This window comes from Tachysurus fulvidraco, chromosome 12, assembly GCF_022655615.1.
Source record: "Tachysurus fulvidraco isolate hzauxx_2018 chromosome 12, HZAU_PFXX_2.0, whole genome shotgun sequence".
NCBI classification, from domain to species: domain Eukaryota; kingdom Metazoa; phylum Chordata; class Actinopteri; order Siluriformes; family Bagridae; genus Tachysurus; species Tachysurus fulvidraco.
In genome coordinates, this window is record NC_062529.1 from 3,284,527 (window position 1) to 3,311,170 (window position 26,644).

Genomic DNA, 26,644 nt, shown 5'->3' on the forward strand with positions numbered 1-26,644 from the left:
AGGAAATGCGATCACGAGACCTACCGTACCATGCTTCTGAACCTTACAACCTGCTACACTACACACTTGCTGACGGAATAATTGTTTTTTCTAACCATTTATCTTAAATCTGACTGACTACATATTCTGGTGTAGGTCGGTAATTAATAGTAAAGTGCACTGAGATGGCAGTTAAAGGTGCGGTGCACAATGTTTGAAAAATTCTTCAGAAAACTTAGTCGGGCCGACTAACAAAACAAACGTGTAGCCAATGAGAAGAAAGGGGCGTGTCTTGTCAATATGCGGCAGAGAGAGAGTTCAGTGCGCATGTGTGACATTAGCCGAAAGCGATTGAAACATTGACACGGCGGATACCTGCCGTTACCTCTGCCTCGGGTTCTAGGTGTTGAACGCCGTCTTCCGCGTGAAACGGAGCTAAACCTTCCATGATACAACACACAGTACTACATAAACACGTTTGTATTACCATAGTATTACTCATTGAGTTCATATATTGATAAAAAATACCCCCTCGGCCAGCTGCCCCAACAGGTTCTGCCATAGGTTGCCTGGGTTACGTATGTATGTGTGGGAGGAGCTATCAAAACAGGGGTGACACCCACTTGGGTTAGGGGCGTGTTTGTTTTGGTGATTTGTTTTGGTGATCGTGCACCACACCTTTAAACTTGAGAATCTGGCAAATTAAGAGCTGTGGTGTGTGTGTGTTACCTGTCTGCCCTGCTTCAGGTTGGTGGGTGTATTGTTGGAACTGCGTGGTGTGTGCGTGTGTGTGAGCAGTCCGGTGGTACCCAGCAGGCCGAGCCGGGGTGCAGGAAGACTCCGCGATGGCACCGGAAACTGCCGCAGGTTCCTCCGGGAACACACGCTGCTGCCCACACACACAGCACTAGGAAGGGAGTTGGACTGACCAAAACCTCGACTGCTGCAACACACACACACACACACACACACACACACTCACACAGGTTAGCATGACATGCCACTGCTATGACATCATGATAAAGCTGAGGAATCTTGTGGGAACTGCATGCTCGTGTCAGGACCTGCAGTGGTGAAGAGGAGGAGTACGATTACCATTTCATATTTCAAACGTTGTGTCGGAGTTTCCACACTATGGCAGGGCACCGTTTAGCGTTTAAAGGAACATAGTGTAAATCATTAAAAGTGTTGGTTTGAATACTTTGGGCTTTACATTAAACATCGAGCAGAGTCTGAAAACTGTGATGATAGAAATCTAAGAAAACACAAGCTGAAGCTGTGTAGATGTTTTACCAAAATCTGGACCGAGTTACAAAAGTCCTCACATAATGATGAATCATTTTCTCAGAGGTTTCTGATAACTGCTTAATGGTAGGGGCAAGAACCTCATCCTACTGTACGTGTTGTGAGCGTTACTCCAGCTTATTCCCTGCTCATGTGCACCGTATCTACAAGCACACAGTTAAAACTCGTTAAAAAGCAGACTTCCGATATGGAGATAAAGAGAGGGGGTGTGTGTGAATACTTTGGATCACTTGGTCAAAGCGAACTGTGCACATTATATTACCTCCTCTGCTGACGGTATCCAGTCATGTCCAGGAGAGGTTTCCGTGGAAACGAGCGTACTAGCTTCTGCACCTGCTGCCTCCATGACGACAGCCTCTTTTTCTGTGTTTCTGTGAACGCCTGAGAGACAAAAGTGGGCAAGAGTCACAAAGGTAATAAACTTCCGGAAATGCCGGAAGTTTATTCACTGTAAATCTATTCATCTGTTTTGAAATAACAATGTTAAATATCACATATAATACATTTAAAATGCTATTTTTCCCGTCATTTAGTTAATACCGTTAATAATCCTCACCTCATGGAGTTCACACTTATTAATGAGCTGAAGATATGAGCTGATGTTCTCCTCATCCGGCCGAGACACCAGCAACTGTGTGCACACTGACACACACACACACACACACACACACACACACACACACACACACACACACACAGAGTTATACATGCAGGTTGTGAGTGGTGTCTGTTTGCTCACTCACAAACTTTGCAAGCTGAATGATAATCTATTTAAACTACACACAAAGGAGCTGCATTTATCTGTTATCTGTCGTAAGTCTGTCTATATTTTATATATAAATATATATATTTATTAATGTTAACATTATTATTATTTTTTTTATGATTATTTTAACAGTGAGAGACAGAATAACAAATCCAGAAAAATGCATTGCAAAAAAGTTATAAATTGATGTGCAGTTTAATGAGGGAAAGAAGTATTTGATCCCTTATCAATCAGCAAAATGTCTTGGCTCCCATGTGTCTTTTATATAGTTAATGAGCTGAGGTTACTAGTTACCTGAATAAAAGACACCCGTCCACAGAAGCAATCAATCATTCATTCATTCATCCAGAAAATCGGACTACAGACAATTTTCCAGAGATGCCAATCAACCCACCATGCATGTCTTTGGACCGGTGGAGGAAACCCGGAGTATTCGGAGGAAACCCCCGAGGCACGGGGAGAACATGCAAACTTCACACACACAAGGCAGAGGTGGGAATCGAACCCCCAACCCTGGAGGTGTGCGGCGAACGTGCTAACCACTAAGCCAGCGTGCCCCCCACAACCAATCAATCAATCAGATTCCAAACTCTCCACCATGGCCAAGACAAACAGCTGTCCAAGGATGTCTGGGACAAGACTGTAGACCTATACAAGGCTGGAATGGACTACAAGACCATCACCAAGAAGGTGATAAAAGTTGGTGTGATTATTCACAAATGGAAGAAAAACAAAATAGCTGTCAGTCTCCCTCGGTCTGGGGCTCACCTCGTGGAGTTTTAATGATCACGAGAACGGTGAGGAATCAGCCCAGAACTACACGGGAGGATCTTGTCAATGATCTCAAGGTAGCTGGGACTAAAGTCACCAAGACAACAATTTGTCACACTACGCTGAGGAGGACTGAAATCCTGCAGTGCTCGAAAGATCCCCGAATAAAGTTTGCCAATGAATATCTGAATGATTCAGAGGAGAACTGGGTGAAAGTATTGTGGTCAGATGAGACCAAAATCAAGCTCTTTGGTATTAACTCAACTCGCAATGTTTGGAGGAGGAGTAATGCTGCCTGTGACGCCAAGAACACCGTCCCCACCGTCAAACATGGAGGTGGAAACATTATTCTGTTTTCTGGGTTTTTCCTGCTAAGGGGACAGGACTTCACCACATAGAAGGGACGATGGACATGCCCATATGCAGTACATATTTAGATAAGTATATGTTGCTAATGATTTTAATGTAGTAAGAGATTAATCATAATTAAAAAAGAAAGAAGATCCAAAGGTTTAAAGTCGGGTGTGCATTGTTTTACAAAAAGTACTAAAGAACTACTTCAGATATTATATAGTAGTACAATGACAATATCTCACACGTTTTCCTCACTCTGTGTGTGTGTGTGTGTGTGTGTGTGTGGTTATTTATTTTTATGAGGACCTCTTGTACCTACAATGGGTTTATTTGAGTTTGTGGGGACATCTGGCAAGAAAACTGCAGCTTTTATTAAAAAAATAAATAAATAACTAAATGGGAAAAAAGGGTTTTGATATGATTACTGAGGTTTTTGCCACAATAATGTCCCTTATATGTACGAATTTACATATAGCACAAAACAACCTTCAGAACTGACTGACAGACAAAATTAAACGATACAATAAAAATAATAATATCTCTATAACGATATTATAAAAATGTGAAGATTGTGAGGAAATTATCCGCACAAATGTGTTTAGATCAGTTTAAGGTAAGGCTTAGAGTGAAGTGCAGCACATCATGAATTAGTTGTGTTGATAATTCTGTCAGTGGAAAGTCCTCACAAGGGTAGTAAGACAAACATGTTTGTTTATGTGTACCTTTGCCCATGACGCGTGTGAACTGAGCCGGAATGTCCCCCTCTGCTACGAGTGTGGTGCTGCTCTCGGCTTCCCCTCCGCTCACACACACTCCAGTGGCTGTGCTCTTTCCCTCAGCGCTCAGTAGGGGGCGTTGCGGAGACTCGGACGCACTGTTAAACGCTTTAATTGGCGTCCCGATGATATAATGGAGCTCTTGCAAAGGAGAACGCAGATTCCCGCCTTCCAACACATCCTGAGAGAGAGAGAGAGCAATGGAGAGGGAGAGGGAATGAGAGAGAGAGGTGAGAACATGAGATGACTAGAGATAAAGAAAAAAAAAATAGTAACAGCAAAAAGATGAAATTAAGTGAGAGGGATCAGTAAAGAGAAGTGATGGTTTTCGAGGCTGATACATACAAGGTGAAGGAAAGAAGGTGAGCAAAAGAGAAATTTTCAGATCCGAGTATAATTGGTATTCAAGGTCACAGCCAGCTGCATTATTTATTTTTGACACGTCCATAAATTGTAGATGAGCCTCGGTCAGGTGTCGGGATATTTCTGATTTGTAAACGAGGTGCAAAATGACATGTGGTGATGAATTTCTCCTGAAAATACATGCATGTTTTCACCTACGGGGCTTGACCCGGGTCGAACAGCTTTACTGCTGTATGCTGCTTGACCATCAGAGATCCATCGGATTTCTGTGTCTGAACTTGTTCCCAATTCATAATAATATCTCTATTTTGACAAGCTTAGAGTTATGACATACTCTCGGTCCATCACACCACCACAAGTCAATCAATTCAATCATGTCTTGGAAGAGGCGCATATTAACCAATTGCTATTAAAAATAAATAAAAACAGCAGCAGGAATAGTATTAGTAGCAGTTAGATAAGAATAAGATGATCTGATACACACTTAATTTAATTTATTTAGGACCTCTGATTAACAAATCAGAAGCTGACAAACATGTAATCAGTTTTCCTATAGAACTAGTATAAAAGTCCAGGAATAAGAGGAAGAAAATAAGAGAAGATGAACCTTTTCCAGACAGCGGAGCATGTTCTGTCTCTCTCTCAGTTTCTGGATGCTGATGATGATCTTGTGTCGTGCTCCTTTAGTAACGCTCTGTGTAAGAGATTGTAGTGTCGATATTTCAAAGCACTGTAAATATACGCTAGTATATAGGATTATATATACACAATTATCAATTCTGATTGGTCAGAAGGTGTTAGTTAATATTATATTATCTGGCAAATTCCAGGTTTATAGGAAACACTAAGGTACGTACTATATGACATACACATGGACTAGGGCATTTTGTGGCATCTTCCAACAAGAAGAAGTGCACATCAGGGACCTGGATAATGTATTTATTCAATCAGAATGTGAATTGAGTACTGTATGTGTAGCATGTTGGACGCTTAAGAGGGACGGGCTACATGGCGCCCGTTTTTGCCCTCATTTTCATGAGCTGAACTCAAAGATCTAAGACTTTTTCTATGTATTTCTCTCAAATATTGTTCACAAATCTGTTTAAATCTGTGTTAGTGAGCACTTCTCCTTTGCCGAGATCATCCATCCAACCTCGCAGGTGTGGCATATCAAGATGCTGATTAGACAGCAAGATTACTGCACAGGTAAATGTGCAGTTTTAGGGCCTTTTTACACCCGGTCGCTTCATGTGTTTTCTCTGATCCGATAGCTATCTGATTTTTTAAAACTGTTCCATTTACATCAGGCCACATAAACGCGTCTCGGCAAATCGGATATCGATACGATCTTTTTACTCCCGCCCAAAATGCTAATATATTTTACCTAATTTCCGGGGTAATTGAAATGGACCACGCTTTGGTGTGTGCGGTTTTCAGAACGCGATCAAAAAGAAGACGAAAAAACTCGTTACGACGGTTATACTACAAAAAACAGCATTTACTGTTTGTTTCTGGCGCAATGCACGACTCGTGAGTCACCTGCGAGTGACATACTTCCGTTTGGGAGGAGTATAGCGCTGACGTATATGGCTCGAACAACCACATTTATTTACACCTGTCCAGTTTCATCTGAAATGTGTCCTAGACCACCTCCTGAAGAGGTTTGGACCATCGGATTTATATCTGTCTCGAAAACGTTTCGGAGGGGATTCAGACCTGGTCTTTTTACCATCGGATAGCTATCGGATCACAGAAAACGCATGAAGTGCCCAGGTGTAAAAAGCCCCTTACTGTATTGGGGGTCCGTGCATTATCATGCTGCAACATGAGGTGATGGTCATGGATGAATGGCACAACAGTGGGCCTCAGAATCTCAGGATCTCGTCACGGTATCAGAATGGCATCATTAAAATGCACCTGTGTTCGTTGTCCATAACCTACGGCTGTCCATACCATAACCCCGACGCTACCATGGGCCCTTCGATCCACAACGTTGAAATCAAAGAATTTCTGCACGATTATTGCTGTCTAATCAGCATCTTGATACGCCACACCTGTGAGGTTGGATGGATGATCTCGGCAAAGGAGAAGTGCTCACTAACACAGATTTAGACAGATTTGTGAACAATATGAGCTGTGACCTTTTCAGCTCATGAAAAATGGGAGCAAAAACAAAAGTGTTGCGTTTATAATTTTGTGCAATACTGTATATTGCATTCAGTCAATTATATGAAGGCTTTGGATTGTCCTTGAAATTGCTTTAAGAAGATCATTTAATTCGGATTCAAACGATGAAACCAAAACAGTTCCTTTTCCTGGAAGCAACGAACTGCACATTTAAATGTAGTCATTATGTTCTATTTTACTGTGCACACACAAATGCACACCCATGTCGCTCACCTGTGCCTCCAGCTGTTGCTCCGTCAGTGACATCATCTCCTCGTAGGTCATAGTGGAGAACAGACCGGCGTACTTGTGCAGACGAAGACTCTTCAGCCATGCCGGAACATCTGTGGGGAAAAAAAACATACAGCTAGGGTTTAGGTAGATGTCAAAGGAACAGGGAACTATAAAAACTGTGGGAGAACGTTTACACCTCCAATCACTGATCACCTGCTCAACTCACTGGAATCTAAACCCTGTACTAAAAAGGCAATCCTGTACAGCAGTGCACACTTTAATGTCTCAAAAGAATGGTCTGCTTTTGTGAATTTATGTGCTTAAGAATGGGGTGCAGTGAAGGATAAAGTGAATACACCCCCTATGGCGGTTCACAAGAGACCGTTCCCTCACCCCTCATGCCGCTCCCCTCCTCACTGAAAGAGCTCCGGAGTGCCATGCCTAGGCCCGAGCCATCCTCTAGGTGTTCGCTGCCGCCGCTCCCTGACGACGCCACGCTGCTCTGAGGAGACAGAGGGGCATGGTCAGGGGTGAGAGGGGCCCCCCTTCCCCGCAGGTCCTCCTGTGAGAGCCAGCCGTGTCCCAGAGGATGAGTGGATGAACCGCTCATCGGGGGAGTGAGAGAGACGGAGCGCTTCAAGGGACTGTGCTGACCCGCAGACTGCAGGACTGCACACACACACACACAAACACACACATCATACAGTGAGAGACAAGATTTAACCTCTCCGAAAAGATGGGACTTCAGGTCTGGTCTGAGGCATCCAGCTCACTGGAGCTCATAGGGAGCAAGGGTATAGGGCAGGTGGCAGAAGGGGGCAGGAGAGGATGAAAAACCTATAAGCAGTAGAGTACCAGTTTGTCCTATGTATAGGCTTTCCAGGACCAGTTTTAAAATAGGTGCCCAGCTAACATTACACGCTCCAGTCCCTAAATATTAGCCATTTCCCCTAAATACAGACCCCACAAAAGCCTACCTTACAAGGGAAGGGAAGGAATGGCATGCGGTGCTCAGCTGGGGACGGACTACAGACTGGGAGGTGTGGAAGCGGTGTTTGTCTCGGTGTGGCAAGGAGGAGACGAGATGCCAAGCTAAAAATTGAAATGATGCTTTGGACTGTTAATATTACAGGTTATGGGATATGGACAGGCAACGGGCAACATTTTCATCTTAACCTATTCTTTGACGTTTATTCTATAGAGAATTTTGTTTTTTTTGCACAGTATTTTTTAACTCATTCTGTAAAAAGGAAAACATTATCCCAGCGGACACAAGCCGAGCTGATCGTTATTCTAACAAGTGTACGTTTGTGTTCGGTGACAGAATGACAGGAGGTTAAAAACAAAAACAGGCTTTTGTGCTGCTCAGACTCCAAGCAGTTTAAAATAAAGGGAATCTTGTGGAGCCAAGCATTAAACGGGCCCTTATTTATATCTTCAGCTGTCTCCTTCATCAGGAATAAAAACGAGCCTCGCATTCTACGCTGGAAATATCCCGCTCTAACCACAGATATTTTCAATCCTAATATCTTTGTCACAGCCACTTGACTGCCACACACTGCCAGTATGTTTCTCATCCTCTCCAGAGTCAGCCAAATGTGAAGTGAACAGTGTTCAACCTCAAACACAGGTGATGGTGTTGAAAATTCAAACGCGGAAACTCGTTACTGCTAATCGACTACATAGGAAAATTTGAGCGTGTTTAATCTGTGGCTGTTCTTTAATATGAGTTTATTAGCCTGAGTTTACATAGAGCCAGAAGCAAACAAATAAAAATGGCAGGTTTGTGCTCAGTTTGATCAGACTGTAGGTCTAGCTGAGTATTAGAATCATTACAAAAGTGATAAGGCATGACAAGTAATGTTATTTGTTTGCTGTGGGCAGATGTGGCACAAAGCCCGTGTCTGATCTGAGATCTGAATTATGACCCACAATCAGTGCTTCAGCAAAACAAATCTCTCAGGAACCAACAATCTATTCTTTAATTGACCTAAAATGCCCCATTGATCTGTCTCATAAAAATCTCCCTACACCCTTCGTACCAATACCCAACTAGAGTCACTAGTTAATCACATCGGACTCAATGTACAACACTAATCAGACTCCATACACAAAACAATGATCACACACCAACACACACACTGGATCAGACAACATAAAAGCCGAGCAGAATTACTGAGAAGTAAATGCTTAGAAGACTTAGAAGTGAACATATTGATAAGACTCAGCATATACAATCTGATCAGCTTCAGTGTACAAACGTTTTGATTTGTAGAATCAATGGAAACACTCAAGGGAACCACAATGACCAGACACAACCTTGACCAGACTAAATGCCCACACAATCGAAATGCACTGAGAAAGCTCAACATGGACACACTGATCAGACTCGCAATAAATCTGCATCACTGATCAGCCTCACCAGTAACACTGATCAAACTAGCACAATAATACAACTCGGTGTAAACACGCTTATCAGATCAACTGTACACTTATCCGACTCAATGTACCCAGACACACTGATCAGACTCAAACACTCTTTTAAGTGTACAGTTGGTCTGAGAGTTGGACCATTAAAAGAGCATTCAAATGTAATCAACTACACTAAGCATATACCTATAGATTAGCTTCAGTGTCAGTAGTCTAATCTGGTAGTCTAGTCTAATCTAATTTTAAATGCTTATCATACCAGACAGACACACCGATCAGACATCGTGCCAACCATCGATCAGAGCCATACTAAAGAGAAGTCAGATTCCACTGTAACAAACACCGACAGCCCCAAATCATCTTATACATACTGATCAAATCCAATATCATTAGAATAATCAGACCCTAAAGACTAAAAACACACTGATCAGACTCAAAGTAAACACTCTAAAGTGACAGAAGAAAAAAATTCTAGTTGTATCATAATTAAACCTGTTGCACTAATCAGACCCGATATAAATACAGTTACGGTGATTAGACCTACTGTATAGAGACCCAACAACCTGGCACCAAGGTACCTTATTAGACCGAGTGTAAATAAGGTAACAGTGGAATATATCCAATTACTGTATTCTTACTGTACAGAAGACCCAAAGTAAACATAAATCCACTCACTGGAGTTGCTTCCACTTCCTGTGCCCACTGTATTGATGGTGGAAGGGACTGATGATGATGGATATAGAAGGAGATGCCCATTCTCACAGCCCTGCTGTTGTTGTTGTGTGTGCCAGGTGGCAATGCCCGAGTCTCTGGATCCCTGCCAGCCGTTGAGGCGATCATCAGAGCCGTAACGCTGATGCTGGGCGTAGAGGTGATGAGAAGAAGGCACTCTCTCCAGTGAATCTCCTCCTCCACCAGCAGTGCGAGTGGCTGCCCGTTCCTCCAGATGGTTGAGCCAGAGAGCGAGATCAGCCCGGTCCTCCAGAGATGTGGCCGGGTGGATGAGTGCGTACGAGAGCAGCTGCCTGCTCTCCTCGAGGTGCCGCCCAAACTCGATGGTGTGCGTGAGGATTTTGGGAAGTAACCGCATGTACTCGCTCTTCGCTTCACCGTTACCGGGCTTAAGGAGAGGCAGGTGGGTCAGGACCAAAGAGATGAGACGCTCTTTTGGCTCGACCTGCCACTGGCCAATCACCGCTGAGAAAGAGAGATGAGAAGATATATTTAGGATATATTTATTTTAGTAAACATATTCAATTTACATTTTAAATAAGTTAAAAAGGAGAGACTTCACAAAACACTGATTGTGGGTCATAGTTCAGATCTCAGATCAGACACAGGCTTTGTGATTTCATGTATCATGGCAAAAGCCCAAATAACAGCAAAACAATCTAATAAAGCATCCCTAGACAAATATGGCTAGCTTATCCACTACAAGAGGACCGGGTCAACGGTAGTTACTTTATTTTACTTCTTGTTCAAACCAGTTGTCACAGCTCTATGTCTACACAATTACGCAGTGTACAAGCAGCTATACATATCCGGCATATCCGACCTATTGAGGCATGTCTCAGAAACACTTGTCCTGTTTAGTTTGGCTTCAGCTATAGATATTCTGAGGTCATGGACACTTTGTCCAACACCACAAATAGAGGACTGGTTAAAGAATCGTGTCCACATTGACAAATGTGTCCTGATTAGGTATGCACTGAAATTAAACTGTCATACCATGTTCCATACATTACACATTAGCTAGGTACTTCATATTGGCTTACATCTCATGCTAATATGCTAGTTATGTACACTGCATATTAGCAGGTTACATATACCATGTTATCCATATACATATGTTTAGCCACTTGGCTTACTGTACATAAAAACAACAGAAGAGTTCATATATCCAAAACTGACCCTGGTAGTAACACTGGGGAACTAACCCCACTTGTTTATACTGTGTATAATGCTAGTTAGCTATTTAACTATTAACTATTCCAAAATCAGCTGCATAGATATTTATAATTGTTTAGATATTCATGTCATACTAGTTTGCTATGCTGCATAGTAGCTAACTATAAATCTATATAGATATTCATGCTATTGTGCTAGTTACATATGCTGCAAATTAGCTAGCTAGTTAGTTATATACACTAATTATTGGCTACTAACTAATGTTGGTTTGCCTGATATATACATTGGTTATTAGATAGTTACATATCCTGTCAGCTAAACAGCATCTGATAAGCTGAAAAAATAGCTTTTTAAAATGATTGTGGATAAATTAACCATCCTACTTAGCAACTGGGATCACGGTTGCTACATTTTCCTACAGAGTGTAATTGACTGATGAACTTGAGGTAAAATTGAGTACATGTGAGAATGTAAGACAGTTAACCTAATGCTATAGGTGTCTAAGTAGCTATTCTGTAGGCTCAGGCTGGGTTATGTAGTTTGACTTATGCTACAATCTATCTAGCATAGGCTCATATGCCTTAGTTTAAAATTAACCGTACGTACCAGAATAACTGACTCGGATTGTGTTAGCATTACTTTATAGCGGAAATGGAACAGGCTCTGTGTGTATGCGCTGGAATGCATGGTTAATTCCTGTGCCCTCGAGTTCTTACATACAATATGTCTTTGCTTCCTCTCGCTGTCACCAAAGTTCAGACTAGAAGGAACACGTCAGGGCTTGGAGCACTTTTAGTGACAGGGATGGAGTCAGTTGGCTTCCCGTGATAGCCGGGATTTACGCACATAGTGACAGCTTCAGAAATATTTGCGTCACCTCGTCGTCTAAGATCAGGTGCTTTTTAATCTGGTTCTAGTTATGGAGATACTGTATGTCCACAGGCTTACATTAATTCTGATACCTTATCGTTTCCATAGTAACACCTCATTCAGAGGGACTCGGACTTGATTTGTAAATGGTGGATACACAAAACAAAGTAATCAGTGGATCCATGTTGTTACCAAATAGAATCATTGATATGGTGAATCTTTTTAAACTTTGGGGTAATTTAGAAGACAAATATACACACACACACACACACACACACATATATATATATATATATATCCAATACAAATTACACTAATGTCCCCCAATGCTCAGACCGAGACACAGCTGTTCAGTTGCGATTAAACATTCCACTTGGACGCCTTTTTCTGGCACTTCCATTTTTACATGGTCGTGGGTGATGCCATTTGTTATTTGTAAAAGCTGTGAGCTTCAACATGAGTTATTTGTGATGTCCTGAAATCGCATGACAGCCAGGCTTCATTCTGGAAACTTTCAATCTTAGCACAATCCGAGGCCCTGGATACCATTAGCGCTCTCTTAACTTAGCACCACAGGTGTGTGTCAACATGGTTTTAAAATAAATCAGCTTTGGATATGAACTCATAAAACATTTCGATTTAAAATGCATTTTAATCCCATCACGCTAATCATCTCTCCCACTTTTCTATTCTTCTGTAGTGCTCCAGCTCTCCTACCGTCACTCTGCCCCTCGGGCCCAGCTGATGGAATGAGCTGTTAATACTGTAGGAGCTACTCATCTCTCAGACTTCTGCTGTCACAATCCCCCTGTTTATGTCCCCCTGTGATTAGAGTAATGTAGGTGGTCATGTCAGTCCCAGGGAAGAAGGTGTGGATTTTGGTAGTGAGTCCCTGTAAAGGAGAAATGACTTCTCTGCATGTCGGTCTCAGTTTGGCTTCAGTGCCTTTTAGGAGTCGTGACATTTGGTCTTATCAGTTCTACTGAAGTAGGTGTGGCCTTTGAACATGTCAGTTCTACTGAAGAAGGTGTGGCCTTTAGGCATGTCAGTTCTACTGATGAAGGTGTGGTCTGAAGTAGGTGTGGCCTTTGAACATGTCAGTTCTACTGAAGGTGTGTCCTGAAGGTGTGGCCTTTGGGCATGTCAGTTCTACTGAAGTAGGTGTGGCCTTTGGGCATGTAATTTCTACTGAAGTAGGTGTGGCCTTTGGGCATATCAGTTCTACTTAAGAAGGTGTGGCCTGAAGGTGTGGCCTTTGGGCATGTCATTTCTACTGAAGGAGGTGTGGCCTTTGGACATGACAGTTCAAATAAAGGAGGTGTGGCCTTTGGGCATGTCATTTCTACTGAAGAAGGTGTGGCCTTTGGGCATGTCAGTTCTACTGAAGGTGTGGCCTTTGGACATAACAGTTCTACTGAAGGAGTTGTGGCCTTTGGACATGACAGTTCTAATGAAGGAGGTGTGGCCTTTGGGCATGTAATTTCTACTGAAGTAGGTGTGGCCTTTTGGGCATGGCAGTTCTACTGAAGAAGGTGTGGCCTGAAGGAGTTGTGGCCTTTGGACATGACAGTTCTACTGAAGGAGGTGTGGCCTTTGGGCATGTCATTTCTACTGAAGGAGGTGTGGCCTTTGGTCATGTCATTTCTACTGAAGGAGGTGTGGCCTTTGGTCATGTCATTTCTACTGAAGGAGGTGTGGCCTTTGGTCATGTCATTTCTACTGAAGGAGGTGTGGCCTTTGGTCATGTCATTTCTACTGAAGGAGGTGTGGCCTTTGGTCATGTCAGTCCCAATGAAAGAAGTAGTGCATCATTTTGAATTTCACACATTAGATCACTGATTACGTGTTATGATACACATCAGAAGGAGAAATAAACACTCTTAATAATGATAAAACAAATCAATATTTATTCTAATATTTTTAACAAATTTCAGCCCAGCACTAGTGTGTAATGAGTTCTACTGAATATGGGATCGTCAGGATTTTGCCATTTGTAAATAAACTGAAACTACAAATGTAAGAATGAGGGGAATTACAGTTCCTGATGCAGAATTATGTCTTATTCTTCTTTTTATCACATTCTCTCTCTCTCTCTCTCTCTCTCTCTCTCTCTCTCTCTCTCTCTGTGTCTCTCTCTCTCTCTCTCTTTCTCTTCTCTGGCCATGCAATACTAAACGCTCAGCTGCTTCAGGAGCCATTCAGAGCCGTAGGGGCTCTTGGAGAGGGAATATGGAAACAGTGAGCAGACTTTTTCTTTCCAACCATTTGTGTAAACCCTTTCTTAACCTCCCACACACACACTATCTCTCTCTCTCTCTCTCTCTCTCTCTCTCTCTCTCTCTAACTCTCTTACACACACACATTTACACTCATTCATTCCTTTAACAGTTGTACACTCGTATCCTCTCTCTTTTCCATTCCTCTCTCCCATAGACAGAAAGTAAATGTACGCTGAAAGGCCAGAGTGTACCATGTGGTCAGCTGTATGAGTCATGAAGAAGGAAACCCATGGGGAAAAAATGGAGAGAGGGAGAGCGAGACTTGGAATCTGTGAATCAGAGGTCCAGTGTGAGGAAAGCCCTGTTTAAACACTTTCTTTGTTGGATTAAAGGGAAAAATGGATGAAAAAATACAAATTCTGGAATTCTACAAAACCGATCAACTGATTTTAATCAAAAACAATTGCCACAGATTTACCGTATTGTGTATAGTACTTTAAAATGATTAATAGCACGAGGCTGATCATGATTTAATTATTTCCTGATGTTCATTTACAGCAATTAATCTCTTCATTTCTTCTCAGGCAAGTGTGTGTGTGCGTCTGTGCATGTCCACTACAGTACATCATGAATTAGCCAGCAGTGCCAAGCCTCTGAGCATCAACATGCTCATCTGGTCAAGTCTAGCATGCTGATCTGAGCACAACTCTGGCCTTGAGCTAAAAAACATGAGCAGAATATACTGTAGCAGATGTGTTTTACAAACCATGCAATGTCAGCTATTTCACACACACACACACACACACACACACACACACACACACACACACACACACACACACACACACACACACACACACACACACAACACATACACAATGCTTTTAGATGGATGGGTGTGTCCACATAAGGCCTGTTAAGAGCTTGTTAACCAGAACATAGGCAGGCATTTTCTCCTTTTCATTAAATCAAACTCAGTTTATAAAAAATAAAAACACCCGTATAAGATTTTCTCCGAATTCGGACTAAAAAAACCACTCGCGGCCATCGATAGCTGTCACATAATCAGGATTCAAACTGAGATTTCTAGATAAGTGGATGAACACTTTTCTTTCACTCATCTTGAGGACAAGTGTTTATTTACTTTTAATTTACAAATCGGTTTTAAAGAAGTCACAAAGTGAAATAATCGGACATTCAGTTCTGTATCGAGTTTTCCTTTGTTTATCTCCTATTCACAAGATTTGGCACAAGTCAATATTACAAAAAAAATAAAATAAATAAAAATATGAATGAACGAACAACATTCCAGTATGAAAGTAGTCGTGACTCCAGACACGAGACAAACTTGAAGTGTAATCACTGACTGAATATAAAAATCAACAACAGAGTGTATATACAGTATGTAGCATACTGTCACAGTTAAAAGTTAACAAATGACACCAAGGCAAAGCCTCTCTCTCTCACTCACACACACACACACACACAAACACACACACACACACTTCCATCTAAATGTGAGGTGAGTTGTTTGTCAGACACATGATTCCCTTCTATTTCTATTTATAGATCCTCGACATCACACACACCCCAACACCCCATGGCTTAGAGATAACACCCTATTTTTACAAGTTCAACCATACACACACACAGACAAGCACACACCACTCGGAACACTATCCAGTCAGGCGGAATCACATGTAGGACACGAGGAGATCGTGAAAAATGCTCATCTGTGGCTGTGTGTAAAGTTTGGTGTCACAGGAACGGCCTCCATACGACATGTTAGCACTACAAACAGAGAGAGCGGGAGAGACAGAGACACTGTGTGTGTGTGTGTGTGTGTGTGTGTGTGTGTGTGTGTGTGTGTGTGTGAGACCATTCCTTTTTATAGTTGTTGAGTCAACACAACAAGGGCACGGCGTGTTCCCACAAGAATGACACACCACCTTTAAGCCCCCAGCATGACATGTTCAGCTCAACTACTGACCATCAGAAGCATGAAAACATCAGGAATGTGGAGAATGGAGTGAGGAGGAAGGAAGGAGATCAAAAGTTTATCTGAAGATTCAATCTGTAGTCATTACTCTACACACACACACACACACACACACACACACACACACACACACACACACACACACACACACACACACACACAAACAGACAGATAGAGAGAGAGAGAGAGAGATCAGGACCTCGGTGGCTGAAGAGGCCTAATAGAAAAAAGAAAGACAGAAAGAAAGAAGGGAGAGGCACAAATTAAAAAACGGAGCAGACAGAGACAGACAGACAGATAGCAGGGCCACAATGAAGGAATTTTTGGAAGAAGGAGAAAAAGTGAGAGGAAAAAAGGCAGAGACAAATAGACAGAAATAGAAAAAGACAAAGAGAGAGAGAGTATCCCCCACCCTACTCTCTGTTCCTCCTCTCCTCTCTCTCCAGCTCAGCTCAGAGGAATGTGCTGCGTTCCACACATCCACTCGTTCAGCGGAAGAATGAACAGTTTTCCGAACGGAGCTGCCGCGTCCCAAACCACGCCGCTGAGATGCATAGTTTTACTGTGAGATCACTCGCAACCAGACACTACAATAAAGCGCACTACCTTAAACGGACTCCTGATGCATTTAGCAGAGAGGAGGGGATGGGGATGGAGGGAGAGAGTGAGTGAGAGAGTAGTACCTCAGAAAAATGACACTCTACACGGTGAAAAAGAATGACAGAGGAATGAAAGCGCAAGAAAAGGGAGAAGATGAATGAAGGACATATCACAGACACTTCCACTATATGTGTGTCTGTTTCTGTGTTTGTTTGTGTATGTGAGATGTCCATAAAAGCAGCAGCAGCAGTATAGCACAAAACACATACAAAGCTTTATACAGTATGCTTAATCATAACACATAGTAGTTCAGTAGCAAGCAAGTCAAGAGCACTTGCTATTAATACAGCACACTACAGAAGACCCAGGAATACATATCAGCACAGTCCACTTTAGAACAATAAAGAATAAATCTTGTTCAGACGCTGCAATCATACTACAACACACAACATTGTTAGAATGCACTACAATCATACAAGACATCTGGAGAATAAACGATAATCATACACAACAACATATTTAGAATGCTCTATAATCATAAAGCAAAACACACCATCATTAGACTAATCATAGTGCAGCACAAACATCATTAGGATGCTCTATAATCATACAACACCCAACATCAACGATAGAACACACTACAGTCATACAACATACCTCATCATTAGAACACACTACAATCACACAACAAAAGTAGAATCCACTACAATCATACAAGCCATAGCATCATTACAATGCACTATCATACAACACACACATCATTAACATGCACTATAATCATACAACACACACATCATTAGAATACACTACAATCATACAACACGCACATCATTAGAATGCACTACAATCATACAACACAATGTCATTGAAATGCACTATATTCATACAACACACACAATCATACAACACACACATCAATAGAATGTACAGTACTATAATCATACAACACACACATCATTGGAATGCACTACAATCATACAACACACACATCAATAGAATGTACTATAATCATACAACACACACATCATTAGAATGTACTATAATCATACAACACACACATCAATAGAATGCACTAAAATCATACAACACACACATCAATAGAATGCACTATAATCATACAACACACACATCAATAGAATGCACTAAAATCATACAACACACACATCAATAGAATGTACAGTACCATCATCATACAACACACACATCAATAGAATGTACAGTACCATCATCATACAACACACACATCATTAGAATGTACTAGAATCATACAACACACACATCAATAGAATGTACTACAATCATACAACATACATTATTAGAATGTACTATAATCATACAACACACACATCATTAGAATGTACAGTACTATAATCATACAACACACACATCATTAGAATGTACTAGAATCATACAACACACACATCATTAGAACACAATAGTCATATGACCACACAATCTCATTCGAATGCATTATAATCAAACACACAGACACACAACACTACAAATAAACTATAATCAGACTACAGTAGACAACACACCACACTACTGTACAAACACTATGAATTTTATAACAGCCCATACCGAACAAACCACGATTATGTTACTGTAAACTGCACACATTTATATACTACAGTACAGTACACAATACTACATCATAGTCATTGTAAAACAGACTTTACACCAACAGGCTGTTCACAGTACACAACAGACATAGTAAACAAACTGCTATTTAACTTATATGTTAATATGATTTCTATATGATTACACTACTATATTTACTTGTATAACCATGCTACTAGACTGTTGTCCGACACAATATTTCTAACAAAGTAAAATAAAAGACATAATCATGCAACATGAATGTGTATTATACCCACTGTCTTAAAGTGTGTGTGTGTGTGTGTGTGTGTGTGTGTGTGTGTGTGTGTGTGTGTGTGTGTGTGTGTGTGTGTTTGTAAAACCTTTTCACAAGGCTACTGTTGCTAACAAGTAAAAAAGAAGCTTATGGCTACAAGTTTAGCATTGTGTTCACACCCTCACCTCAAAAGACACTGTTTGCCTCAGGAATAAATAAATAAATACATACATAAACACGAATAGCTCAGTATGTCTCTATTGAAAAACTGGTCAAATCCAGTTGGAGTTGTAAAAAAAAAAAAAAAAGAAGCTTCCCTTACTTGTTAGCTACATAAGTCCAGTACAAAACTGAAGTGTTCAGTGTTTGTGTGAAAATTGTTTTCATTTTTCTGAATGAACTTTTCGTACTGATATAATTTCATGCAACGCAGCCAAATTTTAATGCCAAAACTAGCATCAAACAACAGTCTCACACACACGCACACACACAGAGATACCAGTGTATTAGGGATGTGGCTTCTGTTTAGCATTGTGCACATACATTTTCTGCATATTTATTTCCTATTATATGGACACTGGGCTATTTCACTAAACAAGTCCAGACGTCACCACGGACTTCCTGAGGCTGCTAAAACCTGGAGTGTATGACTCACACACTTAAACCCTTTGTACCAATCCTGACTCCTGCTTACCCAGCCTGGGCTTCTCTCACAAACTCAGACGGCTGTGAATCATACACACTGTTATGTCTGCTGTGTCAAATCTGAGAGGAACGCCATTCTAAATTTAGCTCAAGGAAGAAAAAAACTACAACAATTTTGTGAGTTTGCCTGGCTTCAAGCGCGTGGTTTCTTCCTCTCTTTCCTTCCAGCCGTGTCTATTTGCTGGACTGATGTTTGTTTGTGTGTGTGTGAGTGGTTATCAGGATGGACAGAGAGGGAAACACCTGCCAGAAGCAGCCACATAGTCACTATTGTTCCCATACTCATGATGAGCTCCGTTGCTCTCTCTGTCCGTTTTCCTCTCTCTCGATTTGTCTCTCCGTCTGTCACAGCTTTCTGCGTCACAGAAAGTCCGTCACGGCTTGCACATGCACCACTTAGTATTCACACCTTTCTTCTATTATAGCAACAAAGCCTTGAAACAGCACAGATTACAAATAAAATTAAAGCATATGTTAATGTAATAGGTCAATGTGCACATTCATTCAAATTGAGTTCTACTGAATTTTTCCTCACAAAAAAATTAACATTTTATTAATTCATTGTGTGTACTGATAATATAGTTGATCATTTATAAGGCCCTGCAGTCATTTATAAAACACTGCATATCGTTCAAAAACCGAGGTTGACTTTTCACAGGTATCTACATCTACAGAGAGGGTTTTTTTATATGAGGGTAGTACATGTAGACCATCACTTATTGAAGTGATGGCCTGAAAAAACAAACAGAAAATGAGAACTAAAGAAAATAATATATGAATACATAAATAGTCCTAGTCCTGATGGTCATGTTAGTCATATCAACCAAATCTGCTTTTACTGAACAATATGACTAGTGTTTTTGTTATCTGAAGGCAGATCTGCTCACAGTTTGAAGGATAATCAGACCTAGCACTCAAATACTATACTTACAGCTCAATCACAAATAATTCATAACTTTATACATTAAATCTATATACAAAAATGCATCTATATATGTACACACAGTCAAGCCCGAAATTATTCATACCCCTGGCAAATTCTGACTTAAAGTTACTTTTAAGTTTTTTCTTGAATAGAAATGACACAGAAGATAATAAGACAATGTACAAGAGGTATCATTGTAGAAAAAAATTATTACTCATCTTTTATTTACATTTGAACAAAAAATGGCATGTCCAAAATTATTCATACCCTTCTCAATAGTCAAAAGAAAAGCCTTTATTGGCTATTACAGCAATCAAACACTTGCTATAATTGCTGACCAGCTTTTTGCAGGTCTCCACTGGTATTTTTGCCCATTCATCTTTAGCAATGAGCTCCAACTCTTTCAGGTTGGAGGGTCTCCTTGCCATCACCCTGATCTTTAGCTCCCTCCGCAGATTCTCAATCAGATTGAAGTCAGGACTCTGGCTGGGCCACTGAAAAACGTTAATGTTTTTATCTGCTAACCATTTCTTCACCACTTTTGCTGTGTGCTTTGGGTTGTTGACAGTGGGGGATGGTGTTCTTAGGGTTGAAGGCGTCTCCTTTTTTAAACCAAAAGAAAGCTACATCATTGTGGCCAAAGATTTTGTTTCATCTGACCATAAAACAGAAGACCAGATGTCTTCTTCTTTGTCCAGATGAGTATTTACAAAGACCAATCGAGCTTTTGTGTGCCTTATCTGGAGGAGTGGTGTCCTCCTTGCTCTGCGTCCCAGCGGTGTGCCATGGCTGTTGGACTGTCTGACTGTCTTGAGATGTAGCCCAGATTCATCAGGATGGCCTACGTGGTGATCCTTGGATTCTTTTTTACCTCTCTCAATATCCTCCTGGCCAACACAGGTGTCAATTTTGGCTTCCGACCACGTCCTCTGAGATTTTTCACAGTGCAGAACGTCTTGAATTTTTTAATAATACTTTGCACTGTAGCCACTGGGACTTCAAAACATTTAGATAAGGTCTTATAGCCATTTCCTGACTTGTGAGCAGCCACAATGCGCCGGTCCTCGGTGAGCTCCTTTGTCTTAGCCATGACTGTCCACAAACCAACAGCACAGAACTCCTGTTTTTCACCTGTTGAGTTGATTAAAGCAGCTGTTCCTAATGAATCAGGGTAATTAGGATGCTGTAGAACAGCTTGGACTGTTTGGAATGGTATAGATCTTTGGATTATCCCATAGACTGTGACAGTTTGCAAAGGGTATGAATAATTTTGGACATGCCACTTTTTGTTCAAATGTAAATAAAAGATGAGTATTAATTTCTTCCATTTTGTCTCTTGTACATCGTCTTATTATCTTCTGGGAGACGCCTGTGTCATTTCTAATCAAGAAATAACTTGCTGGTTGAATAAAAGTACTTTACGTCAGAATTTGCCAGGGGTATGAATAATTTCGGACTTGACTAAACTTTCACTTTAAAGGGAAAATTCTTAGTACGTATTATACAGTACATATTATATATTGTATATAATATTGGCTTTTATGGCTGAGATATATCATATTGGCTAATAAACGCATTTACATCTAAGGCAAAACTCCAACCTGATTTTGCATACATTTCACGTAACCTCCGAGTCTGTAACCGAATCTTATGTCTGAGGTCGGAATACTGATACGCACAATTCTGGTGTTAAACCCTGGTATTTCACTTTGTATAGTCTGAATAATTTAGCTACACAAAGTTAAACTCTGGTATTTAACTTTGTATATGAATAATTTAGCTACACTTTTCTTATATTTCTGCCAAATTGCCTTAAGAGAAAATCACGAGGTCTGAATAATTACTTCCCCAGGAAGTGGCGCCGCAACCCGATGAGAAGTAAGCGTAATTAAACTGCCAACGAAAGGCAGTATAATTTGTCTACCTGTGGAAACTTATAGTTTGGGTGTTTGTGCAGGGCTAAACATTGCAGTCGGAGTTATGCCTGGAATGTGAGCCTCGAGTCTGCGGATATGAGATTTAAGGGTGCTGTTTGAGGAAATAATTGGGCCCCTGGTATCCCCTTGCTCACCCCGTACTCTTTCGCTTCCTGTCTGAAAGAAATCTATAATGAATAAAAGTAGGGATACCTGGAACACTGAGGAAAACTGAAAAATTAACTTAGCTGTGCTAAGTGGATTCGATAGGAATATGCTGTATTTAATATGAAAGTGTCCTTGTCTGGAACCGGAAAGGAGCCGTGGCCATCTTCTTCGTGCTCAATCAGCGCTTTTTGAACCCTTCACACAGAAGAGCATTGTGTCCCGCTGTACAAACCACACAGATGTGCCAGATGATTGGCAGCTCAAGCCAAACTTACAAATGCAACAGTGTGGAGAGAAATGACCTCAGAAGATGTACAGGCCTGAGGTGCATTATGGAAGAGTGCTTTGGCATGTGTAGAAAGGTAGAGATGTCTCCAGAGTGAATGATCTATTAGACTTGAGCATGCTCTAACAACTGGGGCTGCTACAAAACCGGTCTGACTGCGTGGGGTAACAGGGCAAGTAAAACATCTTTAATAAGCCAGATGACAGCCTTCACCCCCTTGCTTAGATTTCATCTCTCAGACAGCGACTGGTAATTCTTCAGTGGCGTAACTGACCGGCTGAGAGTCTTTTTTAGAAACGTCAATCATTTTCACTCTCTGAGCTGAGTCGGAAAAGCACAGGCAAGTCTGGTCATTCCATCTGCTGAGAAGAGTACAGGAAACTCTTCCTGCTTTCCCTGCCCCCTCTTTCCTCCCAGATGTCAGACACAGGTCGAGACGTGACCAAGAGAAAATGAGTAGGCTCATTCTCTACCTCTCTCTCTTTCTTTTTCTCATATTCTGGACTCACATGCCTGGACTTACAGTCTCATTCAAAAACCGCACTGATAACAACTGATTCAGCTGATGATGATGTAATGCAACATCGGCATATTTTTTAAAAGTTAAATTCATCACAAATCGTTAATTGTTCAGTCGTATCTTTTTATTTCCTCCTTTATTATGTTTTCTAAAAAAGGTTTATTTTCCGGGATTAAGATACAGGAAGCATCCAAATCCACCTACAAGACAAGGAGAAAGAATCCATCCGAAGCTAATAGCTGAGCAGTTTAAGGTTAAACCAGTCGCAAAGTATATAATGCATAGGAGAGGAAAAAGATGTCCATGTACCCCACAGATGTGGGTTTTATCTAATACCATATTAAACCAGCGGGTATTTTAGCTTGATTTGTAAAATCATAGAAAGATAAAAAGCTGTAGAACCAAACCCTGACCCTAACCTAAACCCTACATTTATTACCTTAGCCGTGGGATTGTTCTTTAAAAAAAAAAAAAAAAAAACCCTTATTCACCCTGCTGTGACATTCCTCTTGCCCCAGTCGAGCTTCTATAGTTTTCTCTAGCTAGCCTGCGGCACAGCAGTGAAGCAATAGACTTTTGCTAACTATGCAATTCTTGATGCAAAACCTATGTGACCTGTCAATCAGGCAGATTGCTAGTTTACATTTCTGACAGATTGAGCTAAAGCCTGTCTAGAAGGAAGGTTGTGGTTAGACTGCTCTTACAGGATCCATTCACGCTAGAAAAATTTTTGGTTTATTGGAATACAGTAAAGCTGCTAGTCACGGCGTGCTGTGATCTAATATCTATCAATAGCTTCACACTATAGCTTGAGGGAAGCATAGTTTCACTTGAGCTTTAATTTCTTTTCTGAAAATTTTTTTAGTCAAGCTGCTTTTAGTTTCTCCGAGATCAAATCTAACATTGAGTGTAATCCCCTGAATCTACGTTCACGTATCTGGACTAGAAAGAAATCAGCCCCAAACACACACCCCCCCTCTTCTTTTTTTTTTTACAGCCTGAAGAGGTGAAGTCCAAATTCATTACTTTGAAATCATCAAACTACCCAAACAGGTCCAGGACTAGTCTGGGGTAGGAACAATGGAAGACCTTGAGTGTCCTGAACAAAACCCTGACCTCAGGATGAACTGGAACTTCACCTTCACTCCAGATCTCCTCACCTGATATCAGTGTCTGATCTCACTGATGCTCTTAGTAGCTGAAGAAACACAAATTCCTACAGACATTTTCCAAACTGTAGTGGAAAGCCTTCTCAGAAGATTTGAGCTTATTATAAAAACAAAATGGACTGAAATCTAAAAACATATATGACCGTGATAGTCAGGTGTCCACAAACCTTTAGCCATATAGTTTACCTTTGACCGTTTAGCAAATGGATACAGGGATCCGTGAACAAAGCGAATCGGTTGGCGTCAGCATTTCCAGTGGAAAACCAGGTGTGGCAGCAAATGCCTCGAAGTCCGGCTATAAGGTGAGTTATAAAAACGCACAGCTCCCATTTAAAAGTCGCAACATCAACCACTACTTGCGGTTCAGCTGAAAACTTTCTTATTACGCAATAAGTTTTAATTTTATTTGTTTTACATTTTTATAGCTGACAGTTTTTACGAGATGTATTCACCCAGAATAAATCCCGGGTTCTCAAATATTTCTCTGTATCAGATTGTGACAGAAGAAATCTAAGACCCCCAAGCCTATTGCTCTGCATATTTAAGCTTAAATTTGTCCTATTCGATTGCGTCCTTTTAGGATTACAGTAAAAAAAAGTTTGAATCTGAAAGTCTGAATTTCAATCTTGAATTTTGTAATATAAATGAAAAAATAAATAAACAAACATATAGAAGTAGGCTTCATAATCTTACATTACTTTAAAACTTTAAAATGAGAAATGATAGAATTTTTTAATATTCAAGATATCTACAGTATATAAGGTCAAATCTTTTTCTTAATCTAAGGTCAATAATATGATTCTTGCACGTCTCTACATCAGACATTTTACAGGAAGTTCTGTTCATGCGTAAAATTTGTAAATGTAAAACATTCTACTTGACAATAAATTTCGAGATTAAATGAAATAATTTGCTCATACATGCTCATTCATTCATTCATTCATTCATTTTATACCGCTTATCCGAACTACCTCGGGTCACTATCTCAGGTCACTATCTCAGGCGTCATCGGGCATCAAGGCAGAATACATCCTGGACGGAGGCCAACATATCACAAGGCACACACACACACTACGGACAATTTTCCAAAGATGCCAATCAACCTACCATGCATGTCTTTGGACCGGGGGAGGAAACCGAAGTACCCGGAGGAAACCCCGAGGCACGGGGAGAACATGCAAACTCCACACACACAAGGTGGAGGCGGGAATCAAACCTCGACTCTGGAGGTGTGAGGCGAATGTGCTATGTAATGCTTATGTACAAGATATGAAGCTAGACATTAAGTGTTACCAACTACCGGATCCAAAGCACAGTGTTTTCAAATTCATGACAAAATGGTGTATACCAAGAAATGACACCGGAGACTCCTTTAATAAATGTCCTTGTGTTTAAATCTGTTCGTGTCTTCCATACTTTTAAGTTGACGCTACAGAAATAAACGTATTTGAACCTTCGGACCAATCAGAGTGAAGAATATAACAGCACCGTGGTATAACAATTCTTTAAAACATCTTGTTAAGAGCAACAGCACAGTCTTCTTGCAGCAATGTTGATGTTTTAACTCCAACTTTTATGAAGCTGCAAATCCTCGTAGATTCCTAGACTGTTAGAGCAAATAATTCGCTCCCGAATACAATCAATCGGTCTGTTTACATTATCAACCATTTTAGTTCTATCATGAAATATCATGCATCAAATTTTGTCCATTTTTATAGACAAGAGAAGTGAAGGGAAGTGAAATGAAGTCACATAACCAAACCAACTGCAATGTGTAAAAGGGAACCTCATTCTTATTTGGGTGACACTGGACAGGAAATAATGTAAATGTAAATAATGTCCTTTACACAACAGTTTATACCCGAGTAGAATTGTGCAACCAAGCGCTCCTGAGAGAGAACCTAATTGGTCAGTGCCGTTTCTGAGTTCATTATAGACTTAACACGAAGTCAATCCAGAAACCAATACAGCAAGTTACTTCCAGGACGGACAGACAGACTTAGAAGACTTTGGCAGAAAGGATTATCATCTTCATCTTCATTGAGAAAGAAAAAACTATTTATTCTGTGTGTAAGAAGTAGTTGGTTCATCTAGAAAACAAGCCTTGCCATTGGCACAATCCATGAATGAAGTCTTACAGCTGGATGGTTAGAACTCGGTCTCAATTCATTTAGACTTGATCTTTACTTGATTCTGGTTAATCCTGGTGTTGGATTTGACAACTGCATTTTTGACTCTATCACTAAACACCTTACTTCTGAATATAATGCAAGAGTACTACCGATAATATCAAGGTTCTCTGATAGCAATATTGTCATACATTGTATAGCAAAGTATTGTTGTGCACCTCTATAAGGATG

At 40.8% G+C, this 26,644-nt stretch overlaps 1 protein-coding gene across 8 annotated transcripts in view; it reads right to left on the reverse strand.

The window, feature by feature from the left end:
• Positions 1-26,644, reverse strand: part of samd4a (sterile alpha motif domain containing 4A) — a 53,050-nt gene that overhangs the window by 16,913 nt on the left and 9,493 nt on the right. For 4 of the 8 annotated variants that reach the window (XR_007144587.1, XM_027159810.2, XM_027159811.2 and 1 more), the window contains 8 exons: positions 9,820-10,341; positions 7,108-7,383; positions 6,715-6,824; positions 4,922-5,008; positions 3,898-4,132; positions 1,841-1,926; positions 1,547-1,665; positions 709-922 (listed from right to left, as the gene is read on the reverse strand). Coding sequence is in view for 7 of the 8 variants with exons in the window: in XM_027159810.2 (XP_027015611.2) it covers positions 709-922; positions 1,547-1,665; positions 1,841-1,926; positions 3,898-4,132; positions 4,922-5,008; positions 6,715-6,824; positions 7,108-7,383; positions 9,820-10,341 (1,649 nt within the window). In the remaining variant the exon portion in view is untranslated. Of the gene's footprint in view, positions 1-708; positions 923-1,546; positions 1,666-1,840; positions 1,927-3,897; positions 4,133-4,921; positions 5,009-6,714; positions 6,825-7,107; positions 7,384-9,819; positions 10,342-16,552; positions 16,698-26,644 lie in introns of those variants that run through there. The other 4 variants (XM_047821866.1, XM_027159813.2, XM_027159815.2 and 1 more) reach the window with 4 other exon arrangements.